General features: G+C 32.1%; 2 protein-coding genes across 4 annotated transcripts in view; one reads left to right on the forward strand and one right to left on the reverse strand.

Moving 5' to 3' along the window:
* LOC143062529 (uncharacterized) overlaps nt 1-5677 on the forward strand; it is a 29368-nt gene extending 23691 nt beyond the window's left edge. Inside the window, exon 5 of the mRNA XM_076234195.1 lies at nt 2689-5677. Within this exon, the coding sequence (XP_076090310.1) occupies nt 2689-3734 (1046 nt within the window). The 3' untranslated portion in view covers nt 3735-5677. The remainder of the gene's footprint in view (nt 1-2688) is intronic.
* A 10903-nt stretch (nt 5678-16580) lies between these two features.
* Nucleotides 16581-23022, reverse strand: LOC143064235 (uncharacterized). 3 transcript variants are annotated; one of them, XM_076236913.1, is made up of 6 exons: nt 22630-23022; nt 20428-20871; nt 18758-18824; nt 17694-17852; nt 17182-17315; nt 16581-16705 (listed from the first exon to the last, which is right to left on the reverse strand). In XM_076236913.1, exons 1-6 carry the CDS (start codon nt 22849-22851, stop codon nt 16628-16630), a joined length of 1104 nt encoding a protein of 367 aa, XP_076093028.1. In that variant the 5' UTR covers nt 22852-23022; the 3' UTR covers nt 16581-16627. The 3 variants fall into 3 exon arrangements, with proteins under 3 accessions (XP_076093028.1, XP_076093029.1, XP_076093030.1); XM_076236914.1 differs by having other exon boundaries at nt 17172-17315; XM_076236915.1 differs by lacking the exon at nt 20428-20871.
* Between the last annotated feature and the right edge of the window lie 1351 nt (nt 23023-24373).

Below are 24373 nucleotides of genomic sequence, written 5' to 3' on the forward strand. Positions count from 1 at the left end.
AGAAACATCTTTAAAGGAGGCTCGAGTGTACAAAAAATTCTGAAAAATTTTAAAACATTTATTTTTCATTATTTATTTTAATTATCACACTTTCAATTGTTACTTTATGATGTGGTACAAAAATCAACCAAAAAAATCGATTCATTTTGGCCCCAGATGACTTTCAAAATATTTATATCATTGAAACAGCTCCAAATTGTCTCTCTTTGGTGCAAAAATGCATTTTTTTTTTTGCCTTTAACATTGAACTATCTTTTTTAACTCATCGATGACCTATATTTTTTGTTATCATTTTCAAATGAGCTGTACTTATTTCTAAACAATTGTAAAATTTAGGCAATTTCTGTAATTTCAGTATTTTTTTTAAATTTCGGTAATACCATAGATGTAATACCCATCTATGGTAATACCTATATTTCACCTATGTATAGTTCACTAACAGAAAAAAGTACATTAACAAAAATGCACGCTTTTTCTCGAATGCAGATTGTGAGTTTCAATGAACGGTGACCCCATTTTTTTTTCTTTTTCCATTAAGTATATGATAAAGTTCATTTTTAGAAAAAAATAGCGAAATCTTATATTTAAAAAAAAAATCGATTTATTCCCGCGAGCCCCCTTAAACATGTTTTAAAATTCAGTAATACTCATTTATTAGATTTTTTTTATTCTATGGACCGTTGAACCAGAGTGGCCGCGGAGTGGGGATTTTTTTTTTTTTTTTTTTACAGTTGGGTGAGTTGGTGTGGAGAGATCTCCAGTGGGACGAGTTGTCTTCTATCCATGGGTGGCGAAGTAAGCAGAGTGTATGTAAACCGAAATCTTTCTTTTAATCATTCTTCCAGGTTAGGTTTCTGCTCGACCATCCTGCAAAATTCGGATAAAAGGCAATATTAGGTAAATAAACAACTCATTCCTTTCAAACGGAAACTTTCCTAACGTTATTTTATAACAATTATATTCATGTGTCTTCTTTTCTATACATATCGTCCATGAATCACCATCTTGCTTATTTATAGAATTTAATGCGTTGTGACTGTGTTTTCTTGCACCGGTTGACCGGGTTGTTTGGTTCACGTCCTAGTAGAAGTTTATCCGTTACTGAACAATTTGTTCATGTCACTATTTTATTGCGTTTATTTAAAAATGGAAAAAATGACTATAATAAGAAAGATATAGTAGATTTAAAATTACTGTTAATTTTGGAGTTATTTCCCCTTATGCGGTATTTAAGTTCAAGAAAGACAATCACAAGCCAAAGGCTCGTATCATAGATATGGTATAATTGCCAATGAGACAACTCTCCACAAGAGACAAATTGTCACAGATATTAACAGCTATAGTATATGTCACTGTGTACGGCCTTCAACAATGAGCAAAGTACATACAGCAGTCAGAATGACGAACTTTAAAAGTTGAAAAGGCTTAGTTAATCTGATGGATTCAAAGAGAAATACATATAAAAAAACATAGAGTGGATGTGACAAGGTACTTCTATATCCCATCAACAGAAAGACACCAAGTAAAGATCTGAGAGTACTCACAGTTACTCATGACAGCTTGTACAACTAATTAAAAAAATCATACATCTAACATGTCTAAGACTAAATGTGTGAAGTACATGTATTCAAGAAAGGTTATTCAAACAGTACTGTTTTCTTACTTTTCTATATTGTTTGCTGGCAAAAAGACTGAACATTAATACTGGATTAACAGATATGTTTTCCTCCAATGGCAAGTTGAACATCCTTGACTACAAATTAGGGCCTCAAGAATATTCATATACATTTATATCTGGAAAAATATATCAAAATATAAAATACATCTAATGTAAACAGATAGGTCAAGACTTTGTTTTGCTAAAGTAAATGTTGGGATCAAAATGACCATTTCAGACTAAAATTAATACAGCAATGGTCCAATGTACACTAAATACAGATCACTATGGATGTACATTTGTGTATTTAAAAATGTAGATGATCATGCTATTTTTTGTTTCTCATGTACATGTATGAATATGATGTCCACATGCATTGAAGGAATACATTGTCAATGATTAGGCCAAATAAAAATATATGTGTGGTTCCAGTTACATACTTTTAAAAAATAGGGTCAGTAGGTCGACATTTTTTATTTTTTTTTTTTTTTTTTTTTTTTTAATGTCAAAATCCAGAAAAGAATCGTGTGTTTACCGAAATTGTTTCCCTTATTATACACGTCCCAACCGGAAGTCCGACATTTTTACATGTGTGTGGTTGTAAAATAAACAGCCATGATACGTTTTTAGTTAATTTTGTTGCATTCTGTTATGAATTCTTGCATTTTAGCCATAACAGATACTTGTGATGGAAATTCAGATGACAGAAATCTATGAATTTAATTATTTTAATTCACAATCCTTAAAATTTGATCGTTTGAAAATTTATTTTTAAGAAATGAAAAAAAAGTTCTAGGGTCGGGGGGTTTTAACTAGGGTCGGTCGGGTTACTGGAACCACACATATATTTTTATTTGGCCTTATGGGCACACATTACTTGTCCATGTGAACTTGAAACTATTATTATTAAAAATAAATTACATGTTGAATAATTATATATATGGTATTAGGTAACATTCTAATTCTTGTTTTCTTAATTTTTACAGTGAATTTTTAATTTTTTTGCCTGTGTTTTTTTCTTTTTTTTTAACAATGGTTTCTGAAGAGGTCAACAGAAAGTATGATGCAGACACAACAGATGGAAAATCCAGTTCCAGGCCTGGAACACAAACTAATTATCAACTACTTGCCACAGTCCCTCACAGATGAGGAGTTCCATTCCATGTTCCTGAGTATTGGTCCAATATCCAATTCAAAAATTGTCCGAGACAAGGCTACAAATTATAGCTATGGCTTTGGTTTTATTGAATATATGAATCCTGCAGATGCTGGGAAAGCCATACAAGCACTCAATGGTCTGAAACTACAAAATAAAACCCTTAAAGTAGCATATTCAAGGCCAAGTGGAGATAGCATTAAAGGAGCAAACTTATATATCACCAACATTCCAAAGCACTGGAGTAATGAGGACTTAAAAAATGGTTTTCTTAAATTTGGAAACATTGTCCAAGCTCGTTTACTTATAGATCATAACACAAATTTATCCAAAGGTGTTGGATTTGTTCTTTTTGATCAGAAATCCCATGCTGATGATGCCATGGAAAGCATGAATGGACAGATTCCAGAGGGTGGAACAACTGCACTCACAATCAAGAAGGCTGATGATAATGCTAAGAAAGTTAGGGCTCCTGTTCAAAATATGTTATTGCCACCAGCAGGTCGTAATGTAGCTGGGGGTCCCATCAGAAACAACATGGCTAGCAATCGTTATGCTGGCCAAAGGTACAATCCAATGGGTGGTGGAAGACCGGCACCCTATCAGCAGAATTACAGTAATCAAGGCTATGGTGGTGGAATGATGGGAAATCAAGGTCATGTTCCTCAAGTTCCTGGAGGTTGTGTACTGTATGTATACAACATTGGTAATGATGCCAATGAAAGATTACTTTATCAGCTGTTCAGTCCATATGGTAATGTTATGAAAGTGAATGTCATCTATGATAGTCAAAAGGGTCAGTGTAAAGGATATGGATTTGTCACGATGGGTACATACGAAGAGGCTGAGAGTGCTATTTATAGTCTCAACGGATATTGGTATAATGGCAGAGAACTTCAAGTGTCCTATTACAATAAATAACTTAATTTCATTTGAAAAGAACATTCATTGACTTTTTGTTTAAATCACATGTAAATAACATTAGACTATTGAAAAAACCTTGTTCATTTTATGCAGTCATTTCAATTTACTTTCTGTTAAGGGTCCAATTTCTATATAAAAATATTTTTAAAGTGATTCCTGTTGCAACATTATAGCTGGGTTTTGAATTTTCATACATCATGTCATAAATTAAAAAAAAATAAAACACTTCAGTAGAATTATTTCTAAAAAAATGGTAGTGGGTCATTCCTGGGTACATGTAGTTGGGTTGCTAAATTAAATGTTAGTATGTAACAAGCATTCATCTTCCTATTTTGATATTAACTACATTTTTTTTTTTATGTATTTGCCAGTGATTTGTCCCCTATGACTTTATTTTTTACAATATACTGTCATTCTATTGTACTGACAATTAAGTGTTAGTCAACAAATTGTTTTTCTCCTTTTGATTATCTCCCTTAGAAGTTCCACTTCTCATTTAGCAATTTTGGCTAGAGTTATCTTCCATTCTGGTTTGTTTTTTTGAAACATTGTCATAATATTTTATGCAGTTCATTGTCATATACAGACATACAGCAGTTTTATAGTTTTTATAGCATTTTTTCTAAAGTTAATTAATGGATTTATCATTATACTCTCCTATATTCATGATGTTTGGTACATTCCAAACTAAAGTTTAATTACGTAAGATTTAATTTCTGTCAGATTTATAGACATACATACATTAGTCTTGACATATCCAACATATTCCAACTTCAAAAAGTCTGGGGAATTATTTGAACTTTAAAGGAACCATATAAGTACTTAAAAAACCCTCCAAAACTTGACAACTCTGTCACAAATGGGAGACTACTCATCTTGTGACAAATGGGATATTATATTTCATACATTATGTAGATTTATGGCGTATGTTAAATGAATTTTCCACAAATATTTGCACATGAATAATATTTACAATTATGATTGAATGTTTCAATTCTGACATAGATTTTAAAAATCAGTAAGACGGACAAGAACTTAGTTACATTTAAAGATTTGAAATGCAAGTAAACAAAATCCAATAATTACTAAAAATAAATTTAGTGACTTATGAACTTAAGAAATACATTATTAACCTTTTAAAATTATGTTGTAAGATCTTGTTTTAGCTGCAAATCATATATTTCATATTTTTTATTCATGTCATTTCTTGTAAATATATTTCAAAGTCCCAAGATGAATAAATATTGAAGCTAATACTTTTTGTGATTATTCATTAAATACATGTACATTGTAAATGGCAGCTTTGCAACAGTTTTAAAACATATTAATATTTATGAGTTCATATTTTGATAAATTATGAAAATAATAGAACTGTAGCTGACTAGTTGTGAAATTTGTTTGTTCATTATTATTCAGTATTATCATGTTTTTTGTTTTAATTTAGATCTTGTAAAAATAAAAAAATCTATTTTTTCTCTTTCATTTAAAAAAAAATTCTATTTGTTATACATGTATTAGTCATAAGATTACTGAAAAATACATATGCAGAAAGGAATTTATAGTAGTAGGGTACATTTGATATTCATTTTGGTCAAACCTTTTTCGAACTTACGAATTCTGCAAATTTTTATCAGTTACAAAACATTATTTAGTCTAAACTTATGGTTAAAACTTTCACATTCTTTGTTTATGTTTTGCACTGGTAAAGAATATTATCTGTATTTCTTTCCAACCAAAAACCCAAAAAACTGCTAACATCTCTGACAATATCCACTTCTGCATTTCAATCTCATTTTAATATGTATCATGTTAAGTAGCTTTAATATCAATGTTATGTTTCACAGCTACATTGTTGAAAATTGAAATTCAATTCTTTTGTTTTACTTTATGACATAGTTAATGTTGTTGAAAACCAATAAATGATTAAATGATTTAAATGACACATGCTTATTTCTTCAGAAAAAAATGAAGCACAATTTGAATTCATGAAAATTTGATACAACTTGTTTAAAAGTCAAGTAAAACTTGAATGATTTTATTCCCTCTCACCATCAAACAAAACAAGAAAAATAAAAAAGAAGAAAGAAAAACAAACAAACAGACCATTTTTGATTGATAATGGAATTAGCATACAGGTAAATTCACATCGGTATCTCCTTTCTTATAATTTTATGAAACCCCACATTTACCATGTTTACAGGCAATGACTTTATAATGTTTGTTTTAAGTTGACTAGGAAGTTTATGGAGATATCAGTTCAATAGGAGTTCCTGACAGGGGGTAACAACATCAGCAATGGTATAATCAATTGCTGTATACTTATTTCAACATATTTAATGATTCAGCTAAGACCATAAAATAATGTCTGTCTGGGCATATATTCTTGTGTGTATCTAATTTGAACTGAATTATTACACTTATAAAAAACAGAGAGCAGAGGTAGTTTATTTTGTCTCCCTGTCATTTCTATGTTTCATTGTATTTTTTTGGTCAAGTGGAATTCTCACTTATTATGAGTTGTAAGGTCTCTCTCTATATTGGTATATAGGTAATCCTTGCAAGGTGTACATATCATTACAGCGATATCATTGAGTGTGAAGCCAAAGGTAATATCTTTGGTTAGCTTGCTTGTTAGTTGAATCGTGAAGCCATTGTTAGGCCAGGTAAACTACCCTCCTTTAAGAGTAGACTATTCCAGCAGATAACCCACCTTTCTGTCTGTTGGACTAGGCTACTCCGAAAGGAGGGTAGTTTACCTGACCTAACAATGACTACGGTTCAGCTACCAAGCAAGCTAATTAAAGATATTACCTTTAGCTTCACACTCAATCAAGTCCGCTGTAAAATATACATTACCTGACCTCGACCTCGTCTCATAGATAAGTGATAAAGGTTAATTTTTTGTGATCAAGTCGGTAAATAGATGCTATAAACAAGATATCAATTAAGTTTGGTGTATGGAATGATTGAGGTACAAGTGTGTCTGGTAGGGTGCATATATCGATCTCATTTTCAGGGTTCATGGAATCAAGGTTTTCAGGTACTATAATCAATATGTAAACTATAATTGGTATACATATGCAATGTTTTTATGGTCGGCTGTCTTTCCGTTTTTGCCCATGACCTCAATTTCATGTTTCAAACGAGGGTGTTAATATTATATTATGGTTCATATGAACGAGGAAACGATTATAATTTCCAATGAGATAACTGTCCAACAGAGTTCAAATATTGTGAATACCAGTATTTATATGTCTCCGTATGGTCTTTGCCAATGAGAAAACACAAATTTAAAATCAAACTAAAAATCTAGTTGCAAATGGCTTAATTGAGGAGATCAAACATATTGTTGACGTACTATGTCTATAAAAAATCCTGATGGTATCTTGATTAGTATATGTATAAACTGCTGGTTTTTCCCCGTTCTTTTGTTCTTTAAGCCTTTCTATTATCAACGTTTTGGTCATATGTGTGACACTGCCAGGTGTCCCGTCTGTGTAGTTGCTATTCACAAATCTTGCTGCTCTTTCTTTACTTGTTCTATTGACTTGATCTTATTTTGATTTAATGTATCCCACACTGTGCATGCACATTCCATCGCAGGTCCAACCATGGATACATATGCAACCGCCTTCACTGGTTTTATGCGGCTTTTTAGATTTCTGCGGATAAAACCTAGTGTTCTATTTCCTTTGTCAACTGTATTGTCGATGTGTGTTTATCCCAGGATAGGTGGTTACTGATAGTTATTCCTATGATTTTTTTCTGGTCTCTGATGTATTTTTTTCTTTCATGTCATTGATGTTTGACAGGAAAACTAATGGTTCATGAACTGTGCATTAGGGCATTTAGATTGTCGTGGCACTCACGTGGAGACAGCTCCCTCTAACTAGTATGACGCTCTGATATCTGTTATGAAAGAAGGAGCGATTCAATCTGTTAGTTTTTGGATTGTCGCCGTCATATTCCAACCAGTATAGTAGGCGATGATGTGGAGCGATGTCAAACGCTATCGCAAAAACAAGTAGGATGATATCTGATTGGCATTTTCTTTGGATGGTTACGATAAGTTGGGATTCGCAAGGTTGTCTTTAACGGAAATCATGTTGTACATTAGTAAGTTTATTTCTGTCGAAGTGGTCTATCATGTTACTGTGTACCATATGTTACAAGACCTTGCATGTGATGGATTTAAGATATACTGATCTGTAGTTAGATACTAATTACCTATCGTCTTTTTTGAAAAGTGGAACAACGTGTGAATCTCTCCAATGTTGGAAGTCGCTTGTGTCCAATGCATTTGTGTTTAATAAAGGTCTTATATAATAGAAGTTAGTCGGTCTGCTGTTTCTTTCAGTCTAAAGATTGTATTGAATCCGGACCAGTGCCTTTGTGTGGTTTAAGATTGTTTAACAATTTGTGCTCTCCATTGGTGCTATTTTTAATATCCTTCATGGTGGAATATGGACTTCTCCTTTTATTTGGGAAGTTATTTAAAAAGTAAGATCACAAAAATACTGAACTTAGAGGAAAATCAATTCGGAAAGTCCATAATCACATGACAAAATCAAATAACAAAACGCATCAAAAACGAATGGACAAGAACTGTCATATTCCTGACTAATATAAAAAAAAAAGATCTGGTATGATTGCCAATGAGACAACTATTAGTATCCACAAAAGACCAAAATGACACAGACATTAACAACTATAGGTCACCGTACGGCCTTCAACAATGAGCAAAGCCCATACCGCATAGTCAGCTATAAAAGGCCCCGATAAGACAATGTAAAACAATTCAAACGAGAAAACTAACGGCCTTATTTAGGGGGAAAAAATGTAAGTACAGGCATTTTCAAATGTAGAAAATGGTGGATTAAACCTGGTTTTATAGCGCTAACAGGTTTTTTAAGCAAATAATTACTGAACCATGATTGATCATTCAGAATGTAAACTTTGTTTGCCACTTTGGAGAAATATCATTTTATTTATTAATGGTGCAACTCTTTGCCTTTGTTCTTGATAATTGTCCAGAATTACTTTGCGTTATCTTTATACGTTATAATCGGAACTGACTGCCTCCATGTACTTCTTATTGTTTGCCTGATTTCCCATTGTACGTCTTGTTGTAGTCTATTATTCATGTATCCTTTAATTAAATAAACTCATCATAGATACCAGGACTAAAACTTGTATATACGCCAGACGCTTAAAGGTTATTTTGCCTTCTTGCAAGCTTTTTATTTCTGTTTTATTTTTGCGTCTTATACTAAGTAGTTGTATTTTCCATCGATGGGTGTGTCTTCCTTAAGCCGTTTTTGGTAAAACTGTCTTTTCTATGATGGTTTGTATGGACGTCTTAATTGCCTGCCACAAATACTCAACATGTATGTCTTTGATTCTTTTTGAATGTTGTTGTATAAGTTTGAAGACAATCCATTATTTAGTGTAATTCGGCTTTTTCCGTATATATATTTTACTCGTCAGGTTTCGGTTTAAGTTGTTTAAAATTGAACTTGATCATGCATCTAAAATCCACTTATACAATTCAATTCAATTCAATTCAATTCAATGTTTTATTAAAGTCTCATCTCTCAACAAGTACAATCAATCTTTATACATTGTAAAATAACACTAGATAAAATGAGAGCTATTCTATACAGAATTATAAGAGACTATTAAAATGCATAGATATAATACACAATATGAAATAAAATACTATTTACAATATATAAAATTTCTACGTCTTTTTAAAATTAAATGACAGGTTTTGGCACACACACCTATCATATTTACATCTGAGAATAAAAACACTAACTTTTGATTATCATCTAAAGTATTAAAATTATCATTAAAAGTTTCAGCAACATAATATAAATGGTTTCTAAAATCGTCATAAAGAGGACATCTTAAGGTGGCTCACCCCAATAAGGACCCCCGGTAGATTTTTTTTATTTTCACATATTTTGTAGATCTTTTTATGCTGAATCCAAAAATGCAAAGCAAAAAGGGGGTCACCAGGCTCGTTTTCCCCTCAAATTGAAGCGAAATGTGCGATTTTGACCCTATTTCCAAACATGCCCACCCTTTCAACAATAACGGTTACATCAAATTCAAAGACTTTTAAAACCAAGTCAGTATGATTTTTATGTGAAAAAACATTAGAATTTGAAATGTAAACCTTTGCCTTGGTTGTTTTTGACTTAAAAATCCTTTTATTTTCAGATTAATGTCTAAATTTTGCATTTTCTAATTTCAGTTTAAGGCAAAAAATATTGGTTTAATCGATTTTTCGTAAAATTTCCCCGGTAGATTTTTTTTAAAAACAGATATGTCAAAGCTATGAACTTTTCGAACATTTTAAGGTAAAATAAAATGGGGGTCACCAGGCTTTTAAAAAAGTTACGAGCTTTTGTTTAACCCCTCTACCCCATAAGGTCTGATTTCAATGGACTCCATTAATTACTTAATTGTGAATTCTTTAATGATGGCTTAAATAAAATAATGTTTGTAATTATATCAATGAACGATCACTGAATATAAATGTGGTTATCGTATTACTGTTTTTTTTTTATCAAAAAGCGAAATTTTGATTATTTTGGTGAAATACGGTAATTTTGTCTGGCGCGAGTTGTTTCCCTCTAATTTGGCGCCATTATCGGACCAGAGGAATTTCCCCAAAGACTCGCATAGAAGAGTAATGATAGCAGTGAAACAAGCAGTACAGATGGAAAAAATTAGTGAAAGCCCTTTAAATGATCTGGTTACTCAAGTGGTACAATTAAGTTAAATAGAAAACAGAAAATGCTTATAGGAATTTCAAGGTCGCCATTGCCGAGCTGCATACTATATTGATGAATACGACCATGTACATGCATAACAGACATTGTGGCGAATATACAACGATGAAGGTAGAGTTATTACATAAGAAAACATAGATTTCGATATATTAGGCAGCCAAATGTTATCAGTATAACGAAAAATACAAACTTGGGGGTTGTCTCAAAATACTCGCTATTGTTGAAAATCACTGCGGCTGAAACCTTGCACCGGCTCAATTTCTGTTCCATGTTTAATGTTATAGATCGTTATAGCTGGTATCTTATTTATGTGTTTATTTTAGACTGCAGGAAAACAAATAATCATTTTAGTGAAATAAGTTGCTGGATCCATTAGTCTATTTTAATAACACTCAGTGCTCTGATTCAATTATTTTAGTTTTAATGCTGATATTTTTTTTTTTAATATGAACTCGGTTGACATATTGATAGATACAACAGAAAATTGCAAATCAACAAAATAACAATTCAGCAAAATAAGTAATAGAAGAAAAGTATCATAAAAATAGAAAACATTGGCCCCGAGGTCTTAGATTATAGGACTTAGTCTAGTGTTCCGGAAATCATGGAATTGTGATACGAGAAAAAAATTCAAATGATTTTCGTGCAGGTAAACAAATCTTTAAATTAAAATGTTAGGTGTGCCTGTCAAGTATTAAGTCTGTTAGAAAATTGGCATGTTCAAATTGTTTTTTGGGAAAATAAAAAATATTCTATAATTATCAAAATTTTGCTGTGGAAAAATATGTCGCATACTCGGGAATAAACTCCAAAAAATACTTGGAAATAAAGATATTTCAAGTTTTAAATAGATTTATGACAGAAACAAACTGTTATAAAACGCCAAACGGATTATAGCTTGAAAATAAACCCGCCCGATGCTTTCAAAGCATACTATACGGGCAGAGACATATATACACATATATGTCTCTGATACGGGTCACAAGCCAGTGGCGGATCCAGACCTTTTCCTAAAAGGAGGGGGCGCTCTAGTCATGCTTCAATGATTCCCTATATAATCAAATTTTTCCCACGAAAGAGGGGCCGCCACCCCCCTCCCCGACCCCCCCCCCCCCCCCCGTATCCGCCTATGCAAGTTTACCTGATTTTGAAAGCTGTACGATGACATGAAGTTGTTTACATCGCTATCATTTGTTTACAGTTAATTACGTCCTTGGCAAAACATTTTCAAAAACCAGGTGCTCCGCAGGGCGCAGCTTTATACGACCGCAGAGGTCGAACCCTGAACAGTTGGGGCAAGTATGGACAAAACATTCAAGCGTGATACAGCTCTGAATTTGGATTGATATCAAATTTTTGACATTACATGGTTTTTTTTACACAAAAAAAATGTCAAGATTTTACAAATCAATTAAAGATTTCTTCTTCAAACTTATTTAAATCTAAAATTAAATAGTTGACACAGCATAGGTTTCTGACACAGAATGAATGTGGTCTAATGAACTTGTTTTGCCTTTGAGCAATTCACTATGCTGTTGAATATTAATCCTCTCAAAAAAATGTTTGAAGAAATTTTCTATTTATTTAAGAAATCTGAAATGAGAAAAATTTACCCCCCCCCCTTTTTAACATCCCCGTTTCCCTTTTTCCAAAACTGATATCAATTCAAATTTCTAATGGAGTTTGCAACAATAACTACTCTTTTAAATACATCATAAAATATTAAAATGTAAAATAAAGTGCTTGTTATCACTGAATGGTACAGATTGGTTGGTAGTAAAAGTGAATATACATTGTTTATTGTATAAAACAATAAAAAAAACTTCATCAGCAACATTTTATATTGGCAAATTTCCAATGAAGTTATTTACATAAAGTTATTGGCAAATAAAAATAGAAAATGACATCATAGTCATGTCTGGCAAATGTCCAACATACATTATCTAAAAACATTTTAGATAAGATAAGGAAAAAAAGCTTCATCAGCAACATTTTATATTGGCAAGTTTCCAATGAAGTTATTTACATAAAGTTATTGGCAAATAAAAATAGAAAATGACATCATAGTCATGTCTGGCAAATTTCCAACATATATTATCAACTACTATTCTATACAAAGAAAGATAACTCCAATTGAAAATTAATTGCTATTGCACAATATTGTGCAATTAGATATTTCTTGCTATTGTGCAATACTGTGCAATTGAAAAATGCTATTGCACAATACTTGATATGGAATCCTGATTTGGACCAACTTGAAAACTGGGCCCATAATCAAAAAACAAAGTACATGTTTAGATAAAGCATATCAAATAAGTCCAAGAATTTAATTTTTGTTAAAATCAAACTTAGTTTAATTTTGGACCCTTTGGACCTTAATGTAGACCAATTTGAAAACTGGACCAAAAATTAAGAATCTACATACATAGTTAGATTCGGCATATCAAAGAACCCCAATTATTCAATTTTTGATGAAATCACACAAAGTTCAATTTTGGACCCTTTGGACCCCTTATTCCTAAACTGTTGGGACCAAAACTCCCAAAATCAAACCCAACCTTCCTTTTATGGTCATAAACCTTGTGTTTAAATTTCATAGATTTCTATTTACTTATACTAAAGTTATGGTGCAAAAACCAAAAATAATGCTTATTTGGGCCCCTTTTTGGCCCCTAATTCATAAACTGTTGTGACCTCAACTCCCAAAATCAATCCCAACCTTCCTTTTGTGGTCATAAACCTTGTGTTTCATTGATTTCTATTTACTTATACTAAAGTTATTGTGCGAAAACCAAGAATAATGCTTATTTGGGCCCTTTTTTGGCCCTTAATTCCTAAACTGTTGGAACCAAAACTCCCAAAATCAATCCCAACCGTCCTTTTGTGGTCATAAACCTTGTGTCAAAATTTCATAGATTTCTATTCACTTAAACTAAAGTTATAGTGCGAAAACCAAGAAAATGCTTATTTGGGCCCTTTTTGGTCCCTAATTCCTAAAATGTTGGGACCAAAACTCCCAAAATCAATCCCAACCTTCCTTTTGTGGTCATAAACCTTATGTTAAAATTTCATTGATTTCTATTAACTTTTACTAAAGTTAGAGTGCGAAAACTAAAAGTATTCGGACGACGACGACGACGACGACGCAGGACGACGACGCCAACGTGATAGCAATATACGACCAAAAAATTAAAATTTTTGCGGTCGTATAATAAATCTCCAAGACATCATTTAATTCAACCAGTATTTAAGTGAATTTAAAATACGGTACGAACGGACCCAAGAGGCGACCGTGTAAGATGAGAATGCGTTTTGGGCTTTGCGAAGCGGCACCAAATACCGTCGACGTCGTATGTGACTTTGTCAGTATTTATATATTCTTTTTTTTTTTTTTAATGTTATATTCATGTATATTTCTGTCCTTTTTAACTTTTATGCGAAAAATGAAGAAAGCACTCTGAATTTCTGATCGAACATATTTCCTGTTTTGAAGAACGTTTTGTATCATTTCGACATTTGTTTACATCGTCAAGGGTGCTTTCATACACGCCCGCGTTCCAAGGTCGTCAAAGCTATTTTCGAGAAGACCCCTAAAAGCGACCGTTCCCAAGGCAGTCGTCGTAAGAAACATGCGTTAAAATATGCGCACTGTTAAAGGGCCGAGCCACCTTATGTTGGCATTTAGCCATGTTTCTGTGTCTATAATTATGTCTGGTTCAATTGATTAAAAAATTGCTTTCAGCAATTAAATTATTAATATAAAAACCGAGAAACGAGAAACACTTATGAACCACATCAACAAACAACAACTACTGAACATCAGATTCCTGACTTAAAACAGGCCCAAACAGTTGCAGCGGGTTTAAACGTTTTAATGGTACTAAACATTCACTCTTATCTGAAACGATAGTGTAGCATTGTATTTATAATACCCCGTTCTAGAAAGTCAAATCTGACCCCTTCCAATGCAAGGCGAAAATAACATAACCCCATTTCAGACGATTCAGCTGAAAATGCAATACCATTTGTCGGAACATATCCGGTATCATATATATAGCGAGTATCACCCGGGTAGATGTAGAACGGCCATCGGGGAACTGTCACACAAAACAACCATTTCATATATAGATTTACTTACCGTTTTGATAGTTTAAAAGGGCGTACAAGTCCCCCATCGGCTGTGGTTATAAGTATAAAAAGAAGTCAGAGTGTGTGTTTAATTAACTTAATTAACGAATATGATAAATTGTCATATGAACATGGTATACTAAGTATGTGAATATAAATGACATTACTTGGTAGTTTCATATTTTCCCGTAATTTTGATTGACCGAAGCTTTCCAAAAGTTATATTTTGTTTCATATCAAGAAACCCGGATTGTGATTCGCAGTGACCAGGTTACGAAACGACATGCATTCGTTTAAACCTTATATGGCTAGAAACTTTTGATTGCACATGTTTCGCGTTGTAATGTTGTTTTTTTTTAAATTAAATTGTTATCCATAATTGCTAGAATTAGTTGACATGTTACCAACTTGTGAGAAAAAGTTTTAAGTTTATTTATTATCTCTGGAATATTATACATTCATGACTTTATTTGCAAATGTCATTGTAGATCGATGGGAAATGATTTTGTTGTTTAGGATACAGATTTTCCTGAACATTCCATTTTTCTCTGGGTCTTTGTTTTCTTCTACCTTTTATAGGAAATAAATCAGTTTTGTTTATGCAAAATCTTAAATTTACCTTCAACATCCTTTTTTTATATTGATTCCTGCAATTTTGCGCTTTTTTGTATTTCACCTATAACCTTCTCGGGTTGATTTTTCAGTGCTAAGAAGCGCACATTTTTGTGGTCGTCACTTTTACAATCAAATTAAATTCTTAAAAAAGTTTTTTTCCAAATCTTCGGAATTCCAAGATAGCTGTCAACGTGGAACAAGTGAGTGAGTTCCCTCTGGTTGATTAAAGCAGTAAAAATAATTCTTGATAATTTTAAGCAAAAATATCGTCACAGTAAATGTTAGTATTTTTGAGTGATCACTTAATCATGATTTAGACGGATTTTTACTGACTTATTCATAACGGTACAGGAACATAATTGGAGCCAATAGGTATGCACACAACCTGTTGATAAATTCTATTGCTGAAACATGCATTTTCTTTTTATTTAAGAAGAATTTGTATGAGTTGCAGCATTTAAATATGCAATTCGATTTTATAAAAATATCCATTAATAAAATGAAAAAAACCTAGTGTTTGATAAGATTTTATACAGCCTCGTAATGCCCATTTCTCCGGTTCTAAAAGCTATGGGTTCACCACGTGTGATGTATGGAGTTATTGCAAGATGTACATGTTGTCTGATAGGTTTCTTTTTATCAAGATCTTATATGCATTGTGCATTGGTCAGAGTTTTGTTTTCTTTGTTAGGTCGGTTTCTTAGAATCTATCAACAATATGTAAACTATATTTGGTGCATGGAATGATTTAAAGTGTACATGTCCATCTGACAGAGTTTCATCTGACCTATACCTCATTTCCATGGATCATATTTAATGCAAAACTAGTATAAGCCTTTTCTCGAATTCTTTCAACATAAATTCAATCATGATCAGTAAATCATGCGACTCATTTAAGAGCACTCTTGTGTTGATGTACAATTGACTAAAGTGAAATGAACATCAAAACCAGTCACTGCTGTTTCGTTTTATATAAAATTGTCATATTCGTCGCATACATTCGATGCTCTTTTGATTGATGAAAATAACACTATACAAATTTCATACGTCCTAAGTGCTTTTCTGAATCTACTTTATTCAGGAATGCTCAGTACTGAATAAGAATGCGAAAGCCAAGATATTTAAAAAAAAAGGTAGAAAACGCATGGAGTCTTAACCTGTTAACCTTTAAAATAATGGCCAAATTGTATGTAGTAGTTATTGATCACTGAACATGATGATAGTACTGTACTGTCCTGTTTTGGTTCAATATTATCACATACTAGATCAGTTTGAAAAAGATCATCGATATACAAAAAACTTGAAAGATATTTTTATTATATCAGCTGTTAACGTAGTGTTGTGTATTCATTTCAACCATACTTCAACACCATAATGATCCGACAATCGGTCTCCATCCACGAGTTTGTCATTATCAAGTATTCTCTAAAACGACAAGACATAATGAATTAGATGCTTTAATTGTTACGATTTTATTGTATACAATCGAATCATTATGACATTAGGATTATCAAGGGGTATATTCAAGTTATTACCCTATAAAATACAAAAAATCAGTCATTCATTTATCAGAGCCAATATAATTCTGCAGATATAGAATAGATTGTTTCAAAAGACTTTCATTCGACATTTCTGCCAAGTATGATACAAATTTTTTCACAACTTTCTGATCCGGTATTAATAAGTGAAAAGTAAACAAACTGCTGACGCCATGTGATGAGAATCTGTCACATTTAACAGGGACTTTCTGTCCCTGCATTAAAGCTAGAACTAAAAGAGCAAAAAAATCTTTCAAATTAAAATCTAACTACTAGTATTTGAATTATAAAATGCGTCAAAAATAAATCAGAATAAAAGGAGACCCGTATAATAAAATTGGTCATTTTCCAACCTGTACACACCCTGGAGTTAACTGCAGTATATCCTCTGTGCATGACATGATCAATGATTGCACTGGAAGCAGCAAACGTTGGTTTTCCTGTCATATCCACATAAGGCGACTGCATACCAGATCCTATCAATCTGTTGTACGATCCTGTAAAAAAATCGAGTCAAAATGATCATTATCAAATTTTGAGTTTTGATACCAAATCAGCATGACAAGCTTTTAGACTAAAATAATCAATCTACATTTTATTGCCTCACCCATGCCTATAATACATAACTGTATCACAGGCGCTTGGGGAATATGTTTTCTTTTTTCAAAAATTTTCTTTTTGTGATTTTATTTTAATTTTAGTAAATATTCCATGATATTTTAAATTATTTTCACTTATTTGACGTGTTCTTGCTCATTCTTAACTATATAATATTGTACAATAAAAGTAGCTGTAAAAGTTTACCCTCTATGATATTTGTTATAGATATATTAAGCTGAGCGCTGAAATTTAACCAATAAAACATTCAGATGTACCTTCAAAATGGGCTGCTATGTTTTTATCGGGAATAGCTGGTCCATTATTCAAGTCTCCCATAACTATGAATCTTGATTTGCTTGTGTTAGAGTCTATGATATATTGTACTTCAGATGCGTTTTCTTCAGCCCAACTGGAAAATGTATCTTTGGTAATCGCTGAAACAAAGGCTATCATATGTGAATTCAGTTTATGTTCTTTTTTCTTACACATTTTAAATAAAGAAAGAATTGATTTATTTAAACTTATCAAACAAATGTTTTGTTTTCTTTGTATTCTAGTGTCAACACATTAAAACGTAATATCGAATTGAATAGAATAGAAGAATATTTTATTCGAAATTACAATGCCAATACAGAGCATATAAATTGGATTCGAGTGTCACTGATGAGTCTTTTGTAGACGAATCGCACGTCTGGTGTATATACAAAATTTAGTCCTGGTATCTATGATGAATTTATTAAGTAACAATGATTAAAATAATAAATTAAATATATGTATCACCAGAAACCTCACTGAGTCAGAATCAGAGCCAAAATGACATAAAAAAAAATCAAAAGCACATTGGTATCAAATACATGTTTTATATTTTTTTTGGTTCTACTTCAGTTAAAAGAACTGGGACTATTATACATATTCACAGAAGAGTAATACCAATTTCTATTGGAGCACCTGAGATCACCCCTAGTTTTTGGTGGGGTTCGTGTTGTTTATTCTTTAGTTTTCTATGTTGTGTCATGTGTGCTGTTGTTTGTTTGTCTTTTTCATTTTTAGCCATGGCGTTGTCAGTTTGTTTTAGATTTATGAGTTTGACTGTCCCTTTGGTATCTTTCGTCCCTCTTCTATAACAAGCCGTTCTCGTCAAAACTATATTCAAACCATTTTTCGACAAAATTTTGCACACAGAGATTTATAGAATGCACTAAGATTAAGAAAAATGAAAATGAAAGTTTAACTTAGAATTAAAAATTACATACTGAAACTTCAGAAATACACACACTGTTTTCTTGTATAACAATCAAACAAATGTGGTGGATTCGTATAAAATAAAATAACAACTTACGTTCAAAATAAGTTGTAGATTGGTCATGTGTCAGATGTGTACATATAACTGAGCCAACAGAATCAATCTTAAATGGAAATGTTGTCATTATTCATGATAATTTTTTCAGTAATGAAGTAGGCGAAGTAGTTTTACTGAAAAAAGCCATGTAGGAGCTTTAGATTTTGTACGTACATGATTCTTTCGAATTTCTTTTTCTTTTTGAAAAACACTTTTACAACAACTTTTACATAAGACCAGGCCAAAACCAGATAATACAAATAACAATCCATAAAAATAAACCACTAAAAAAGTATAAGCTATAGTGACTACTTTGCATATATTCTTTGAACTTCTTTTTATCTCTGATTTTTAGATAAACACTTTTATATTAGATTTTCCACTGAGAGTAAATGTAAATAAACAGCTGCGCCATGAGCGCATGATACGACCGACGTCTTGTGTGGAAGATTTATGCAATAATCATAAATAGTTTCTGAGAAAGTTTTAAGCAATAATCATATATTGTTTTTTTTAGACAGGCGGAACATGTGAAACCCCCAACCCTGTTTTTTTAAAACAAAAAACTAAATATCACTAAAATAAAATTTTGAATCAAAACCAAAAAGTATACAGATCTTTAGATTAATATAACAAAGAAGTGTGTAAAGTTTTAAGCAAAAATCATAAATTATTTTTGAGATACGGCGTGACATGCAAAAAAACCCCTCCCCTTGTTTAACAAAATACTCAATAACTCAAAAATAAAAATTTTGATTCATCACCAAAAAGTATACAGATCTTTAGATTAATATAACAAAGAAGTGTGTAAAGTTTTAAGCAATAATCATAAGTTGTTTTTGAGAAACGGCACAACATGTAAAAAAAACCCTCCCCCTTTTTTACAAAATACTCAATAACTCAAAAATGAAATTTTGAATCATCACCAAAAAGTATACAGATCTTTAGATTAATATAAAAAAGACATGTGTAAAGTTTTAAGCAATAATCATAAATCGTTTTTGAGACATGGCGCGACATGTAAAAAAAACCCTCCCCCTTTTTTACAAAATACTCAATAACTCAAAAATGAAATTTTGAATCATCACCAAAAAGCATACAGATATTAAGATTAATATAACTAAGAAGTCTTTAAAGTTTTAAGCCATAATCAAGAATCGTTTTTGAGATACGGTGTGACATGTGAAAAAACACACCCCTGTTTTAGTAACAAAGTGCCGTAACTCAAAAAGTTTAAATCTTTTTTTCACCAAAAAGTATACAGATCATTTGACTATCATAAGAAACAACTATTTAAGTTTGATGAAATTTGGATAAGTCGTTCTCAAGTTACGGTGCGACATGTTTACGCCAGACGGACAGCGGGACAGACGGAGGGACAGACAGACAGACGGACAGACAGACAGACGGACGGACACCGGACATTTGTATACCATAATACGTCCCGTCAAAATTTTGACGGGCGTATGAAAATAAATCTATTTTTTTTTTATCTTTAAAAGCTACCAAGCTTTATATACAAGTAGTCACTCAATCATCTTTACGAATAAAAACATCCACAGACCTTAAATTATTTGAGTAAAAAGTACATCGTAATTTGTTCTACTGTTTACATCGATGGTTTGTTTCAAAATTGATGTATTAGGTATGTTATAATTAATGATACTCACATCGGCTGAAATCAGCGCTTTCGAAAATATTTGTTTTCTATTTGGTTGGAAATGTTGATGGATTGTGTTTCGCATTGGTTTCTTACTCAGCAAAATTAGACCTTGAGGATTGAAAAAAGTTGTAGAAAACCGAAAACACGCTCTAAATATTCTTCCGAAATTTGGAAATGCGTGACCTAGGCAAGATATACATTCCTGGCTTATGGTTGGAAATACATTGCATGTCTGGTCTGCACAGTTAACTATATCCTCTAATTGACCTCGTATATTGCATCTTATAATAATGCATACTATTCTAACAACACTAGGGATTCCATAGCATGGCGGTTGTGCTATAGTATATGTAGTAATCTGTCCATCCTGACCATGAAGTTTACTATAAGAGTGTGGGTATACAGTCTTTAAGTCATTCACAATCTTCTCTACGTCACTACCCAGCAAAACCTTTTTTTAGATAAATAGAAGTAAATGGATTGGTTATTACTAAAACCGATATTTTGTTCAGCTTTTCATACTAAAATAATCAAATATGGAAAGTAAAATATTTGGTGATGAATTCACATACAGTTAGGTATTTGGTATAAAAATAGAAAATTTAATATTCAAAACTTATGAACAATGACAGATATATGTGTATAGGTATAAAAGATGTGTCATCTCTTCAATATGTTAACGCCGGTAGCCTCTGTATTTTGCAATATTTTATAAAAACATCAGTTTTATATACATTTTTTGTCATATATTTGGATTTTATTTTTCAATGCAGTGAAAAATTTATGTGTTCTATACATTTTACAGGCATTTTTGTCACGCCAACAATTTTTCTTTTCAAACTGCATGCCATCCAATGGATTGTTCATTTAAAAATTAACATTACAAAGGACTATATAACTCCTACCACAACAATGTATCGTACAATACAATGTATTAAAAAGTTTATACAGGAGTGATATCAAAGTAATATTCAGTACACGGCTGTAACATTGTGAATATATGCATCCCAGTTAATCTAATCGTTAACTAAGATATTATAAGTGAAACAGTCTGGTGACTGTTATGATCCTGGAAAGTAGATACCAGGCACGTGGATGGTGCACTGTCATTGCTCGGGATAATTACCCTCAGAGAAATGACCTTTTCTACAAATTTGGAAAAAAGATGTGTTGCTCACGGTTTTCAACGATTCTTTGGCTGTGTTAGCTCAAGCGGGCTTTGAATGGTAACACTATTTCAGATACGAAATTGGTCAACTTTATTTGGCCTATCCTTAATTGATTTATGTGAGGTTCTGAAATATTTCAGGATATCATTAAATGGAATTGGGGAGGTCATGAAATCGAATAGATTCTCAGTATGGCATATATATATTGTATTTTGACTTAAATATAATTGACGTGCTTGTACAGATTACAATTTGTACAACATTTGACCCAAATTCACTTTTAACTTGTACAATATTTTAGTATGTATTTTGTTATAAAAAACATTAATATACAACTGCAAAATAGTAACCACCACATGAAACATGTTTATGATATATAGACAATAATAGTGCAATGACTTGACATATCAACGCTATAAGGATGAGGCCTAGAAACGGGGAAATGCGAGGCTGTGCCGAGTTATTTCGCCGTTTCGGGCCGAATCCTAATATCGTTGATATGTCAAGTCAATGCACTATTATTGTCTTTATACTGCAATCTAAAAAAACATTTTCAATTGTTGTTCAATGTGTTAAGGTTATTTATTTGATTTAAATATTGGGGGAGATACCCTTTAAAAAGGCCTCATATCATGCTCGCGGAGAAATATACAACACAATGAAATTACATTTACATGTTGAAACCAACACTCGATGGTGAACGAAATCGTTTTAGTATGGACTTAAATATCAACCATAAGCATAAAACATAATGATTTATAGGTTGCAAACAAAAAATATTAACAAATTAAATATGTTTTTCCAATAATTGCAAAAGGAACAATGTTGAGTCGTTCCACGCATCGTTGTATGCATTTGAAACAAAGACAGATTGAAGAGGTCGTATGAATAATTCAATATTATTTCGGCAATTTCTATTTAAATATTCATGAGGAAAAGTGATATCAGGTTAGTGACTGTATATGACATAGAAATATACAGTCAACGCATTTTGACTACTCAAATAGAACGAGTGCAATATAAAATAATATAATAAATACCTCTTGCAAACAGACAACATCGGCATCTATCTTGGTAAGCTGTTGAGAAAGGGCATCTCTGCGCTGGTCAATCAATGGTAATTGCTGAATAAGTGCAGTATTAAATGTTACGAATTTGTGGACGGTATCAACACTTGCTACTCTTAAAATGAAATCCATGCTTTGAATCACTAATATGATTTTAGCCATCTCGAGGAACGTTCTTGTTATTTTCGTGAGCATTGTAATACTTCTCAGAACTGATACAGCTCGTGAAAGAAATTCCAAATACTATATTACGTAAATTTAAAAAAAAATCCCTGAGGTGTCAAAGACTTAAAATGATTCCTTAACTCATTTTTTCGGTTAATTTCGACCTACTTTTATGTAGTTCATTCTTCGATTACAATCTGATTTCTGGGTTACAACATTACATGTGTATTAGAAATGTGTTAAAATATAGCTAAAAGGCACGTTTTACTTCCAGATATACACGTCGATACATTTTTAATACAAAGATTTATTTTTAGTGAATCTCATACTCTTTTTAACGATTTAGTGTGATGCCTTATTTCTCAGCTTACCATGATATGGCCTAGACTCTTGTTTGTTTACGTGTATTGGGATTAGAATCTTATTTAAATGGAACATTTTAAGGGTTCAAAGTAGAATATGTGTATATCGTTACACAGAATACTAACAACCTTAGTGGTTAATACTCTAGCTGTTATGTATAGAATGAATATTCCATATATTGACCCGTCCTAGACAGTGGCGGATCCAGAAAATGGGGGCCCACTGACTGCCTAAGAGGGACCCGCTCCAGTCATGCTTCGGTAATTCCCTATATAATCAACCAAATTTCCCCCGAGCAAACGGGGGGGGGGGGGGGTCTTGGGCCCCATGTCCCCTCTTAATCCTCCTCTGCTAGAGGTAATATATCAAGTTCCTCGTTATCATAATATGTGCCAGGATGAACGGTGACATTAAAAACGCTCAAAGTTACAGGAATCTCTAACGAGAGGTTGTAGGTAAATTTATAAGATTTTGCAGCAAAAAATCAAATCCAGTTTTTTGAAAAAGTCAAAAATGGATTATTTCTTAAAAAAGAAGAAAACAAAGACCCAAAGAAATGTAAAAGATCATAGAAAGTTTAGAGAAATCTTTATACTAAACAACAAAATCATTTCCCATGTACTATCACATTTGCAAATGAAGTAATGTATAATTTTCTAGAAATAATAAATAAACTTCAAACTTTTTCTAAAAATTGGGAATGTGTTTTTATTAATTATAAATAACAATTTATATTCTTTTTACAGCTTAGTATGTGTAATCAAATATTCCTAGCCATGTTAGATTAAACATATCTGTTGTCAAACTTGATGAAACAAAATTTTTATTTCATAAATTAGATATATCAAAAGCTAAAGAACATGACATCATTGGACCATTTTTTTATCTGTTTAAATGAAGGATGGTCTATGTATTACACACCTTAATAAACCCTCAAGATCATTGAATTGAGGGAAGTCTTCTACTTGAACAAGTTCTTAAGCAATTCCTGTTTTCTACCGTGGTGATAAAATGACACTTGGAAATTATCGACAAATGTCCATATTACCCACGCTCTCTAACACTGAATTTTGAAAAAAAAAAACAAGTTGCTTCTTACTTATATTTGTACTTATAACTTACAATTGTTATCTGTTCGTATTATAAAAGAACTTAATAATTTTGGAAAGTATTTATGTATTGCCGAAAA

Source organism: Mytilus galloprovincialis, chromosome 2, assembly GCF_965363235.1.
Source record: "Mytilus galloprovincialis chromosome 2, xbMytGall1.hap1.1, whole genome shotgun sequence".
In the NCBI taxonomy this organism is placed as follows: domain Eukaryota; kingdom Metazoa; phylum Mollusca; class Bivalvia; order Mytilida; family Mytilidae; genus Mytilus; species Mytilus galloprovincialis.